At 44.8% G+C, this 14,753-nt stretch overlaps 1 protein-coding gene across 2 annotated transcripts in view; it reads right to left on the minus strand.

Annotated features, from left to right (window-relative positions):
- The window catches only part of LOC144792915 (uncharacterized), a 119,736-nt gene that overhangs the window by 93,296 nt on the left and 11,687 nt on the right, over positions 1 to 14,753 (minus strand). For both annotated transcript variants that reach the window (XM_078668117.1, XM_078668118.1), the window contains exon 2: positions 3,330 to 3,456. In XM_078668117.1, the coding sequence (XP_078524243.1) occupies positions 3,330 to 3,456 (127 nt within the window). The remainder of the gene's footprint in view (positions 1 to 3,329; positions 3,457 to 14,753) is intronic.

Here is a 14,753-nt window from a genome sequence, read left to right on the forward strand (position 1 = left end):
AAAAGGATGTTGTATCCATATGTCAGATTCTCGCAAAATAGACCTTTCACTTTACTGGGTATGTCTTCTTCCATTTGGAGTGTAATTTGGTATAAACGATGTCGGACATTTACCGTTGTCTTCATCGTGATACGTTCATTCAACACAGCTGTCACCAGAATTTCCATCAGGTTCTGGCAAGCTATTGCCACTTTTGCTGCCCTGTGTAGCATCATCAGAGCCCATTCCCGTTCAGAAGCAGAGTCCTCAGTAGCCTGGGCATTTCTTATTTTAAGGCCAGCAACCTCCATGTTAAACTGAGGTTTAGTTTTGGGTTGATCTTTTTGTTTGATAATGCAGTCTGGAGCATGACATCGTAGAGCCTTTCATTTCACACCCTTAAGTCACCACGTTTGTCAGACAGTTCACTTTACAAAATCCTCAAACATTGCAGTTTGAGAAAGAAAAGTAATTCTATGTTCAGGAATGGAAGCAAGGATTACGCTATATTCTCACTTCATTTTTATTAAAAGGATTACGCTATATTCTCACTTCATTTTTATTAACAGCAGCCATTAGGGGAACAGCAAAACAGACTTAATTTCCCATGAACCTTAGGGATAAAGTCAACATTCCAATAACAATAATGCCCAATCACATAGATGCAGGACCCCTTGCTAGTCCTCTGTTGCTTTCAGTGCCTCCTCTATCTTTGTTGCTCCACAGCTGTGTTAAGTGCCTATGGCCTCATTCCTTTTCTCTTGTTTGCATGCTTAGCATTGTACTTTTGAAGCGTTTTGCCATATTTGTATTGCCAATCGTTGCACGGCCACCGGAACGCTAGTCCCTCCTCAGAAGCTGCTGTTGATGTGTGTTTTAGGGGCAGTGGCACCTGAGACCTCGTGTGTGGTGATATGGCGGCTAGAGGGAACCATAGTCTATCCAATGCACTGAGTGCGTCTGGCAGACTCAGGCCAGAGTGTGTGCCTTATTTGCATCAGATCAGCAGTGTGGCCGGCCGGTTATTCAGCAGCCCCATTCGCCTGGAGCTTGATGTCTTGGACAGGATCCGTATATCTTGAGAGCCTAGCACCTACTTTTCATGCTCATGAATTTCTGGGCACTAGCCCTAGGCGTGTCCACTACTCCATTGTCTGAAAGAGGTGTAGAGTGTCCCGCTGGGCCTAATAACCCTGTTTTCAGCCTCTGGAGCTACAAGATGAAAGGGATTTACCCAGCTATTACCTCCTAATTTGATTAGCTTGAGAACCCAGCCTGCACCTCTTTACCAGCATACTCCCTGGGTACTCATTAACACTCCCCAGCCCTGAGTGATATGGAAGAGACCTACCTGGAGGAAGAGAGTATCACATTAATGATAGTTTCTGCGAGATCGTGAATGCCTTGATACCTAAAGTTGTCCTGCAAGCGGTGGCCCCACCGTAGAGGAAATTACTGCAATATGCAGAACAGTTTCAAACCCGTCCCTGCAATGGAAGGCCCCATAGGACTGATGTCATTGTTACCTCCAGGAGGGCCCACGCCACCAACACTGCTCCAAAAACGTAAAAGACGCCCTGCGCCCAGCGTTGATCTCGACGCCTTTGACAGATTGAAGTGGGCCTTTATGGACCACGCCCAACCCCTGCCCTTAGACCACATGGAACCTGGACCTTCAGGTTTGCAATCTACAGGGCCCTCTTTTCCCTCCTGCCAGCCCACAACCCCACAGTGAATGATCTCCCAATCAGACTCTGAGCCCAAGATGTGCTGGCATACCATTCTCCTCAACCTTTCTCCGACATGCTAGACTCGGAGAGTTTGGTACACCATCCTCTTCCGAATGGCCCCCTGAAAAGAAGGTTGCGAAATTCTTTGCGGGACGGCTTCATTTGCCACTGGACAAAGAGGTGCGCAACTGCCCCATTATGCCCTAGTGCAGGGAGCCCACGATGAACAAAAACAAATATGACACTGTCCAACGCACGTGTTACAACGCGTGTAATTACAACAAATATTTTTTCAACGCATATCGTTACAACGCATGTTGTTACAACGCATAATCCATTACAACGCAATTACTATTCTAAATCTGCCGGGGCGTTACTTTGGGGAATGCGTTGTAAAGGATTATGTAATGTAATGACATGCGTTGTAATGGATTTCGCTTTGTAAAACATTCGCTGTAATGACACGCGATGTAACTCTTTTTGTTCCCGGAGAATGGTCACATAAATTAGGAAATATTTACCATTTGAGCTCCTGAAGACTGTGATCATCTCTCTTGCACTGGCAAGGCTTGACTACTGCAACATCCTCTACCTCAATCTTTCCGTAAGCGCTTTGAAGAAGCTTCAGACTCTGCAAAATTCAGTGACCCGTTTTCTTTTTTCGATTCCCAAATTTGAATCAGCCAGAGGAGCCATTAGTAAACAACACTGGTTGCCAGTTAGGCAAAGTATTATTTTTAAATCTCTATGCAAAGCCTACAAGGCCCTTAATGGGTAGGGGTCCTTCTAATTTTAAGAATAACTTTGTTTCGGTTCTGCCAAGAACTTGGTGGTTCCCTCTTTTAGAAGGATCTCCTGGGGCGGCAGAAGTTTCCTTAGGTCCACAGTCCTTTTCTGGAAGAGTATGCCAGTGGAACTTTAATCAGACCCCTCTCTGTCTGTTTTTAGGATATCATTGAAAACCCGTCTCTTTGTTCAGAAATAGGAATCAGAACTTCGCTTCCTTGTTCTGTTTTAGTGCCAAGACGCCTTCGGGCATTAGTATGTGCTCAATAAATCTGGTCTTTCATTCATTAATTTCACAGGCTCTCAGTCACTGATACACACATACCCAATTCATTCCCACACTTTCATACATTCTCACAGACCATGCACTCATTGATGCACGTGGCAGCCCTATCATAGTATCCCTAGTCACAGTATTTTGTTCAGAGCATAGTATCAGGCTCCATCGACATTAGGTTTAAAGTCAATGAAGCTGGGCGAAGGGGTGTCTGGTAACAATGGGCAAGTTACTTAGCCTCAGTAGCTCACGATGATTTTCACACATCAAAATTAGCTCTCATAACGGAAAAGATTGGAGACCGCTGGCTTAGGATGGAATAATTAGACCAGTTTATGGGTCAAGTACATTACAGTTAGGTCAAGTAGATTATTCAAGTTACTTGACCTGCGGGTCTCCTAACGTTTTAACGATTTTTCAAGGCCTATATTCGATTAAAATGAAAGACCAAAGAGAACAGCAAAACAAAACCATCTCTCATAATTCTGCAACAATACAAAGTGTAGCATTCCTTAAACAGTGAAAACACTGGACAAGAGTCAAGAGTTCAACCTTACCCAGCGAGATCAGAGCTTGGTGAATTTCTTTCATCACGTTCCCACAAAGCTCCTTCTGCCACTCCTGTAAAACTCTCCACTCATCATCAGAGAAACAGGACAAAGCATCATGGTCAAAAAACGTTGCCTGGAATAGAAAAGATTACCTTACTTGGCATTGTATTCAGTGATATATTAGGGGTGTGGAAGTTTCGAACAATTTTACTTGTCCAGGAGCCAAAGTGATAAAGAAACCTTCTTGTACTGTAAAGAAATCCACTAATACCCGCTACGACCTAAATCATTTTGATGGGAGAGCACAGATGCGTTACTAGTAAGCAGCAGCCTGCTATAAACTTTTCCTGTGCGTTGGCCCTTCAGTACAGGCAACCATACAAACACTCTCTTACATCAACCACTTTGCTTCCACATTCCTATCACCATAGATCAGAGGTCTTCAAACTTTTGGATGCAGAGACCCCCCTGTCACAATTTTCAGGAGTAAGGACCCCCTCATAGCAAAAATTTCTAAACCTATAGACAGGTCTACTGGCATTATGAGGACCTAATTATGCAGCAGGTTCGACTAAATTGTGTGGTAAGAAAATGTAATTAATGCTTTGTGATGCTGCATATTTTGGTATAGTATTGCTTCATTATTTTTACATTTTTTACACATAGTAACACTGAGGAAAGACTTCACCTTGTCAATACCAGTTTATAACCAAAATACCGCAATAAACAACAGAAAGATGTTTAGTAAAGCTTTGTGAAGGGCCTTCACTCCACAGGTATACATGCTGTCACATTAAGAGCTCGCCTGGCCCTAGCCAGGAACAGCTAGGGTCCCTAAAGCCCTGGCAGTCTTGTGCAGTGTTAAGCCGTTTACCCACGCTTCTTTCCTCCCACCCCTCCCTTCCATCCCGCTCTCCTCTTCCAACCCCGGATCCCTCTCTCACTTTGCAGGCCATTTTCTTTCACTCACCCCTGTTACCAACTTCTGAACTCTCCCTATCCAACCTCTCACTTCACGTTTAATCACCTTTTCTCATTCTGTCTTTTTACTGCCCTCATCTCCAACAGTCTCTTGTATTTCTCTCATGGCCTCTCAGGCCCCTCAGCACTTCTCATTCACCTCCAGTCTCTCCCTTCAAATTTCTGTCTATTTGTATCTTCCACCGCTCCAGTACCCCATTCATCTTTCACATCTCCCCTTTGTTCTTTCACACCTTCTTGAAACAACTTCCCTCTCCCCTGTTACCTCTGCATCCATCCCAGTATTCCCTCTCTTCCCCGATCGCTGCTGTCCCTCACCTATGTCGCATCAAATTCTCTTTTTACGTCATAGATCATCTCTCAGCAATCTTCTCTCACAGTTTAACAGTAACCCTCCTCTATGCCCTCACCCTTTGCTCACACTCACCTCTACTCTTGCGTTTCTGCACATCCCTGACCTCTTAAATAGAATTCTCTTGTTCCCTTCCTGTCCTCTATCATCCAGTCTCCTCTCACCTTCTCATCTCTCCTCACCGAGCAAACGGGTTGGTTTCTGGTATAAACCTACCCGTATGCTCCTCTCAGCCTGTGCCAGTCTTCTTATTGTTCTTTAATTCAGGAAGGCATGAATTGTCGGTCTCGCTGTTTTGGTGCAGGCCGCACCGTTTTGGAAGTGTGTGTTCTTCATTGAAAGAGAATGCAAGTAAGCTAGTGCTTGGGCAGGAAGTTAGGCATCCACAGGAACAGACCATGCATCATGGTAGAAGACCTATCTTTGCAGAAAAAAGACCAGGTCATAGGAAGGTGGCAAAAACATTTTTCAGGTCTTTCAGGTGGGAGAAAGCAGAATAGGGGATCTATCAGGTTGAAGAAAGCAGCATAGGGGAGAAGACATTTACAAGAAGCGTGCAAGATAAATCAAATACTGAACACCTTGTTAGGCTAGTGAAGAGGGAGGCAATTCCAGCAACTTCCTAGCTGCATTAGTAAGAGGAAGGCCATGAGACAAATATTTAACAATAAAGTGGACATGGAGGTATTGAGGAAGATACAGCGAGACATAAAGGATGCACCAGCTATGCACTGGTGAAAGTGAGGACCAGCAATCATGATAAAGGACAGTAAGAAGGGTGGTAAGATAGGGGCATAGGGACAGTTTGAGAGACTTGCGAGGAGATCCTATGACATTGAGGGAGGCAGTGTCTGGCAAAGGACCAGGACACAGATGTAGGGATGACATGGGAACCCTCGATGAATGGGGGAATGCAGCATCGAGAGCAGGGGCAGAAATAAGAGGATGGGAAGCAAGAGAATAAAACACATGTAGATGAGCAGTATAAAAGTGTGGGACATCAGAGATTCCTGGGACAGGGGGTGAATAGGTGACTGAACAATGCCACAAAGGGAGAGACAAGAACCATTGCTTGTAATCCTCTTAGAAAAGGACAGAAGCAAAATATGCACACTGGCAAGATCGCTCAGTAGGATAAGGCTCACTGTTGACAACTGGTGTGATTTGAAGTCCCCACCTTCCATCCTCCAAACTAAGTAAATGGTAAATGAAGTACCATAACACTGAATAACAGTAACATCTGTTACTTAGAAACAGTAGTATGAATGGCTCTACATTAAAAACAGTGTCAGAAATGACATCAAATTGGGCAAAATGCTAGATCTTTGTCTGCAGATTGTGCTGTCTATGATTCGGGGTAAATCTGCTCAGTAGTTTAGGAATTATTTGAAAAAAGACATTTATAGATATGTAGAGACGCAGATCCTCTGCGGATTCTAAGCCCAATTAGGAAAAAAACCCTCATCTACTCACACACCATACCCTGCCATGTGGTGCTGGGTGCATGCTGGAGAGTTGACAGTAGGGCCTGGCTGGTAGCAAGGTCCTGCAGCCACCCCCCACTGCCAACGGCTAAAGGCCGTGCGTGCCAGTGGTTGTATTAAGGTACAATAATTATATATCACTTTATGCATTTCTAAAAACAACATAGAAATTCACTGAAAACACCAATGGTTACAGGGGTGTTATAGTTAGGTTCAAATGTTACGCCTGCAACACCATAACAATTCAGTAGTTAGAGTTATTCTTATAGTTACACTAACGTCCCTGTAACCTTTGTTTTTTTTTTCAATATATAAAAGCCCGCTATTGCCAATATAGGGGGGGAGCAGGACTACAGCCCACAGACATCCCTGCGGCAGTCACGCCATCAATGCTGCCAGGCACGCCAGGAGGCGCATTTAACAAGCGCAGGGCTCCCGTCTGCGCCAGGAAGAGGGGGGGCAGGGCCAGCCCCCTTGGTCGTTGCTGGCTGTTGTTGGATTTGGCCGATTTGTCGTCATGCAAGCCGCTGCAGAGTGCCTCGGACTGTCCCTTGTTAAGAATAAGGTACTGAAATAGCTGTTAGCGCCGGCTTCTCGGACACTGTTTTCTTCTCTGCTTTCCACTAACGTTCCCAGCTACAAACCAACCCTGGGACACTGACTTTTTTATAATTAGTGTGTGAACCCAAAGTGGGTGGTTGTGTGTGTTTTTAAGGTCCACCCTTCTCCTTTCACAACTGGTTTGTCTTGTTCAGTCCACCTGCAGGGTTGAACTTTCTCTAGGGCTATACAGCGGGCACAAGAAAAAGGTCAGGACAAGGCACAGGGTATGGACCACCCCAAAAAGGCGGCCTTGGGTGCTGTTTGCCATGAGACAATGGATAGGATAGAGTCGATATTAACCAAATGTCATGATATAGGCCTCTCCGGGATCTCTCTCCCACCCTCCCTGCCAGGTAGTCCCTCAAGTTCTGATATTAACTGTGGAGTACCAACAGTCACTTTTCCTGTACCGACACCAGCAAAAACAACGTTTAGGGAAATCCCCTAGATGTTCAAAAAACATACTAAAGGATGGAGTAAAGGTTCTGGAAGCAGGCCCATTGTCCTTGAGCCTGGTCCAGCCTCCCCTAACCTTGTAGTGAGACAAGGGATCCCCCCCCCCCCGATATGGCTTATGCTACACACGTAGAATGTCACAACAGATTTGAGGTTCTTGCCAATGAGGAGGTCGAGTGTTAGGGGGTGGGTTGGGTGACCATGAAAAGAATTGTAAAATTCCTGCAAGTGAGATACAGGCCCTGAAAACATTAATCAAGTCCCTAAGAGATGAGGTTGTAGTACTGAGATTGGAGGTTGCTAGATTAACAGGGAGGGTGAACTGCGGGAAAGTTGTTTTGACAGAGGCCCCCCACAGCTTTTCTGTCCACTGTCACAAAAGGAAGTGATGTAAGTTGTTCGGGACATTTAAGGAAGGGTGAGGATAGACCAGTGTATCGTTTTACCATCGCTAGGTCCACACCACCCCCTCCTACCCGTCCTCAAGGTCACTGTTCTAGTGACCCGTATATTAAATCGTCAGTAGATCTACGAGGTGCTGGCCAAGGTAGGGGAGGGGTTAGGGTGACAGATAGAGGCGAGGTTAAACTAGATAAAGGGTGCTCGTCCAAGTCTGACCATGGGGGTTTCGGGAAAGGGGTAGTGAGGGATGGCATCTACACTAGATCCAAAGACCAGGGCAATCAAGCAATGGTATACCTTAGAGAGGATCCCAAACTCTCTAAGGATGGGTACGAAGAGCAGGACTCACTCAAGAACAAAGTTATGCATTGGTTTAGGTCTACTTGACACTTCTACTCACTCATTAGAGACAACATTAAGTATGTTGAAAGATTACCCCTTCCGGGGCCATCATGGGATATAATCTAAGTTAGGTTCTTTGATATGGATATAGTTGTTGGATTGTTATCAATTGATTCCTGCACCATTTCCATTGTGAACTGCTCTATTACCATCAGATATAGACGCCCAGTTAGGCCAGATTTACTGTTACCCAGGCTTGTCCCGGAAGGGTACCCCACAATCAACATGGGAGATTTGAGGGCAAAGATGACTTCAGCTGAAGGTCTGATGTCACTAGACAAAAACCCAGGGTCTCATGGGCCAACTTTAACCTCGTACCAGTCGGAAGTCTTTTCTCACCCAGGGTTGGCAACACATTTTGAGCCTTATTGTGAGCCATTTGACGTGGGCTTAAGGAGGGGAAGGGGTCATACCCATTTCGAAACTGTGGAAAGGTGGGAATCCATGGATCGCTGTAGTGATACCAGCCACCCCAGAGTTTGTGATTGTTATCTACGGTTCCTTGTCTGGAACGTGGCAGAGATTTCTAAGCTATTAGCTGACCCAGAATGGTGTACCTTCGTGGACTACCACGATTTGATTTTATTTCAAGAAACCTGGAGCTTGGGTACCCCCCAATAGAAGCGGGTTTTCTGCTTATGGCATAAATGCCACTAGGAAAGAGATGGCTGGCACCCGGGAGGTTTAGCAGTCTGGGTCAAAACTGCACTAGGGTCTAAAGTCAAGCTGGTCCACGTTGAATCCCAAGATATACTAATGTTAGAGCTGATACTCTACAGTGGCTGGAAAATCAGGATTTTTAATGTATATAATAGAGTGGTGCGAATTCAGGGGAAACTAACACAATCCGCATCCTAGACCATGCCCTGTCAAAATGTTCAGACAATGTTCCTGTGTTAGTAGCAGGTGACTTTAATTGAACCTTCGAACCCCTCGGCCTTACCCTGTCAGATTTGACTGAGGAGTGGGATTGTGAATGGCAAATTCCACAGTTAGGTGGACAAATAGAGGAGGCCAGGTGCTGGCACTTACACTGCAGCATGATCTGAGAGCTACCAATGAGAGAACAAATTCTGACCCAAAAGGGCATTTTACTTTCAATAGGCCTGGCCATGTCAGCAGAATCGATTATTGTTTGGTTGCCCTCAAACTTTGGTCCCTAGTCCATGAAATGACAGTGGCCAAAAGAACAGATAGTGACCACAACGCCCTTGTCCTTTCTCTTATAAAGCTGGGCATTTATGAACCTGACGTAACGGGTAGATCTGATCTGGGTGCCCTATCCGTTACAAACAACCAGAGATTAATCAGATGGGACTGAGTGCAGTCAAAGGCAAAGCCCGTCTGGAGCTGGAAGAACTGGCCAAATAACCCGCAAATGACGTAGCGACAAATCTGGGCAACTGCCACGAGTCACTTTAGAATGAGATTAGGGACATTCTGAGTAATCCGCGAAAGGTGCAAAAAAATGGAGGTAAACTATACACATCTGAGGTGTGATCCCCAGCTTGCATGGTACAACCAGGACTGCAGGAAAGCAAAGGAGGCGCTTGTACGTGCAGTAAAATCAAATGTACGCCCGGCTGTAGAGCCAAGTACAGGCAGGTAATGGAGATAGCTAAGAACAACTAGGAAGGCGCCCTATGGTCCTCCCTACAGAGGGCATTGACAGCTAAAGATCCTAAGACCTTTTGGAATAAAGCAGCGCATTCATTGGCTTTAGGGTAGAAAACTGGCTCTGGAGTTTTCAGTCCAGCCTGAGGAGTGGGTGTCTCACTACGGGTCCCTTCATGAGTCAGGCACCACAGTAATGAAGGAAGCTAGTGATAGGAAGGGAGAGGACCCAACCAGAGTGGGTGAAGCTCTGGTTATGTCTCTCCTGGCGTTGAAGCGTGCATGCGCTGTCGCTCTGCAAGGGCGTTTGGAATCGATACGGTTTCAGAAGGGGGCTTTAAGCCACGCCCTTCTTCTCAATTGGCTTGCATCAGTGTTCAAGTTAAACGCTGGCACGTGATTGGCAATTGGGCTTTTTAGTTACTGCCTTGTCCAATTTTAGTACGGCCCATTTCGACAGGCCAACGCCATCTTGGTTTGGGGTGACGTAGGAGGGTGTGCTGGTTACAGTTGCATTTACGGTAGTTATGGAGGCGGGGTCCATTGAATGCCAGGAGCCAATGACAAGCGGGCGTGAGAAAATTCAAGCGCCCTGCATCATAGTCTTTCCTTACGCTGTCTTGAGTTTTCATCGGTGCTGCGCGCGACGAAAAGAGATCTGTTGCTGTGAAAGTTGTAGAGGTGGCTCGATAAGGTGAGGAAGGGGTTGCGAGCCGATTCTCTAGGGTCACTTTCCGTTTCCTGCCGCTCCTCTACACTCTTTCTTAAAGGGGTTTGGTTGAGGTGATCAAACCTAAGAGTCCTCTTGTGGCGTTCAAAGCGACTAAGCAAAGGTGAGATATTTAAGCATCGCGTAGGTTCTAGAGGTGCTGTTTGAGTTTCAGCATTCTATGTGCAGGACGTCCCTTTGTGTTCAGTATTTCCCCATACCACTGTTACCTGCATGATTGATACGTACACTCCAAAGCACAATTGAATCACATGGTTTGCTAAGACTTCAGTGTTTTTGTAAGATCCTATTTTGTGTTTTTTAAAATCAACATCAAGTTTGATTCATTCGGATGCTTAGATGGGGTTAGCATATAGGTGCTGCATATGCACATGTTGATGTAAGACACAAAGCCTTTGCATCTGATGTATTTCTCGTGATAAATCTGGGCGTCTTCAGCCACTGCTGTATCATGTGAATGCGCCGATGATGTTGCCTTGAAACCGTACGTAGTATGTATGCTGGATGTGGTTAGGGGGAAGTTTTGCATTGCATCGACTTTGTCTAGTCTACTTAAGTTACAAACCCATTGGCAGACGTTTGCATCATCAAAAGTCTGCCCGTTGGTAATGGAATGTGGACGTCACTTATGTTACAGAAGAATGATCAGATATTACTGGACGTGCTGACAAGAACCAGTGACATGGCTATACAACGTGCTAACCCCATATGTCACCAACCTTTGTTAGCAGAAGAAGGCACTTGATTAAGATCAGTTTGTAATATGACTTCATAACATTACGGAGAACATTATCTCCCAAATCTCACTTATACATTAAATTCCTGTCATTCCCCACTTCCTTAATCCCAATTTGTGAACATTGCAATTGCAAAACCCTGCCATATGCTTCTACCTCTTTCGTTTCATATTCCATTCCAGCCTTTTCCTTTCGTTCCCCAGACTCCCTCACACTCCTGCAATCCAATCCCCCCATGTGAACTCCCCTATTTTGCCCCAAAGCCTAAAACGTACTCTTTCCCTTCCTTGAACCTTCCCTCCCTGAGTGAATATGCCTGTACCGGACTCCGCCCCCCACTACTGTCACTTTAGGGTTACAACCTGTCTTCCAGTCTTACCGTGGCAACAAGTTTCTATTCTCTTAACTGGAAAGATCCTTCTGTTAGAAACTGAAACTGCCTGCCAACTTGGTTATTGGAGCCTATGACTACCTGACTCCATAACATTACAGTAGACATCATCAACTTAACCTCACTAATAAATTACATTCCTGTAATTTCCCCTCCCTTAAACTCCCAACTTGTGAACATTGCAATAATAAAACCTCGCCATACGCTTCCACCTCTTTCCTTTCTTTTTCCATTCTGCCTATTCCCCAATATCTCTCTCACGACCCTGCAAGCATCCTCAAGCCATCTACCCATGTGTTGATCCAAAGCCCCAAACTTACTCTTGCCCTCCTTTATGCTCCACCCCCCAGCGGCGCATACGCTTGCACCTGACTCGCCATGCCCCCCCCCCCCGGTCAACATGCTTACACCGGGTAAACCCCGTGCTGTTTTCCTTCCCCACGTACCCCTCCATACTTAAGTAAAATAATTGATACTTCACTGCACACCACCACTTTCAATTCCATATTTTATAACGCTTTCTCACACAAACCACAGGTGCTATTAGTACTGCCTAAATCAAGGAAACTCCTTTCAGCGACATTGGAATGATGAAACAGATGTCCAGTCCCTCTGATAAGCACATATGACCTGCAGGTTCTGAGTAGCAGGTGCTAACTCCCCGAGTTGTAACGAGAGGAAGTCTGAGTACCAACTGGCGGCTGTCTCCTTTTAAATGTGACTTTATTGCATTCTTTTGCTAATGCTTACTGTTACCTCCAAACCTTCCTACCCTGTCAAATCTAATGGTTTCTCCCATTGCCAGAGTGTGCACGGCTAAATACTTATGAGGTCCCAAAGGCGAGATCGACTGCATTGCAAATGCAATAGGTCTCGCCTTTGATTAAGTTAAAGCCATTTGCTTGCTAATGGTATGGTATTCTAGCTTTGCATTATTTAGTGTATATTTGTGATATGTGCATATAATTGCATATGTTTGCTCTCCCCTCGCCCCTTTCGTCTGCCTCATGCTATTGTAATCCTCACTATACGAAATTAACACACATGCTATTCTTCTATTCATTCACCTCCCAAATCTGAAACACTGCTCTTTTCCTACTAAAGCTATGCTTTAAACTACTACACAGCTAACAAAACAATTCTAACTACATACAACTACAGCATATCACAAATATACACTAAATAATGCAAAGCTAGAATACAATACCATTAGCAAAACAAGCATTTGCAATGCAATAGGTCTCGCATTATTTAAGTTTGAGCTATTAGCATTGTAAATAACAATTGTTTTTCGCTTTGTGCTATAGTTTTTTTTTTACATAAAAAGCTACATATAAAATATGTTTTATTAAAGTTATTTATGCAGTATCTAAATTTTGTTTGCATAAAAGAGTACAATAATATCTTAGTAAAAAAGTCAAATATTTTAATGGTAATTCACCAAATGTTCATTTATGTGTTGGTTTTGAAAATAGCTAAATTAATAGCTTTGTCATTTACAATGCCAATAGTTATAACTTTCGCAAATGTGACACCTATAGCATTTGTAATGCAACATTTGTATTTACGTGACTTAGATGTATTGATATTACAAATAACAATGGCTTTTAATTTTTTTTAATACTTAATAAAAGTGATTGTAATTTATAATGGCAATAGCTTAAACTTTTGTAGATAACTTTTGTGAAGATTATGTTCAGTGTATTTTATTGTAACGAAATCCAAGAACAGAAGTGAAATATTAACATCTTTTTGTGACATTTGTAATAAAGCTTGAAACATTGAGAGAACATATTTGTGCTGTGGTGGTGCTGAGTGATGCTGTGGTGGTGCTGAATGGGGCTGTGGTGATGCTGAGTGATGCTGTGGTGGTGCTGAGTGGTGCTATGGTGGTGCTGTGGTGGTGCTGTGTGATGCTGTGGTGGTGCTGAGTGGTGCTGTGGTGGTTCTGAGTGATGCTGTGGTGGTTCTGAGTGATAATGTGGTGGTGCTGAGTGACTGTACTCACTGTCACTCTGCACTCACTGTCACTCTGCACTCACTGTCACTCTGCAGTCACTCTGCACTCACTGTCACTCTGCACTCACTGTCACTCTGCACTCACTGTCACTCTGCACTCACTGTCACTCTGCACGCACTCTGCACTCACTGTCACTCTGCACGCACTGTCACTCTGCACTCACTGTCACTCTGCACTCACTGTCACTCCGCACGCACTCTGCACTCACTGTCACTCTGCACTCACTGTCACTCTGCACTCACTGTCACTCCGCACGCACTCTGCACTCACTGTCACTCTGCACTCACTGTCACTGCACTCACTGTCACTCTGCACTCACTGTCACTCTGCACTCACTGTCACTCTGCACTCACTGTCACTCTGCACTCACTGTCACTCTGCACTCACTCTGCACTCTGCACTCACCCTGCACTCACTGTCACTCTGCACTCACTGTCACTCTGCACTCACTGTTACTCTGCACGCACTCTGCACTCACTGTTTCTGCACGCACTCTGCACTCACTCTGCACTCACTGTCACTCTGCACTCACTGTCACTCTGCACTCACTGTCACTCTGCACTCACTGTCACTCTGCACTCACTGTCACTCTGCACTCACTGTCACTCTGCACTCACTGTCACTCTGCACTCACTTGTATCTGTCTGTCTTTGCTTTATTTTTTTTATATCTGTACATGTCTGAATTAGCTCATATGTGCGTGAGTGCTTGTGCGGTCATATATGTAACAGTAATGAATGTAACTGCATGAACGTGTGGGTTAGTGCTTGTGTGTGTGCGCGTATTGGGTTAACTGTGCATGGTGTGGATTGCATGTTAGCATGTAACCAACTGATTTTGGCCTCAGAAGTTCACATGCCCACAATTACAGATTTCACTCACTGGATCAGGCTGAAATCCTGAGCCAACTGAAACGCCCACCAGTAAGCTGTAACACAAAGACAAAAGACCCACGGGCATTTGAAGTTCCACATGTTTTCAGGAGTCAGCAGCCAATTTAAAACACATTTATGCAAATACGCAAAGAAAACTTCCAATCCTGCATCTGAACTTCAGTAGCACGAACAGGAAGGAGAAGCCAGACAGGACCTGCAGTGTTTAAGAAAGAAAAGTCTGAAAGTAACGGGGGGAGTGGGTGGGGTGCAAATGAATGCTGAAATAAACAATAGAGGAAAATCAGGAAATGTACTTGCTGCTCCAGAATTGAATGCAGTCATCTGTAAATGAAAAGCAATATTAAACACTATTGCATACTGGA

Source organism: Lissotriton helveticus, chromosome 11 (assembly GCF_964261635.1).
Source record: "Lissotriton helveticus chromosome 11, aLisHel1.1, whole genome shotgun sequence".
NCBI lineage: Eukaryota > Metazoa > Chordata > Amphibia > Caudata > Salamandridae > Lissotriton > Lissotriton helveticus.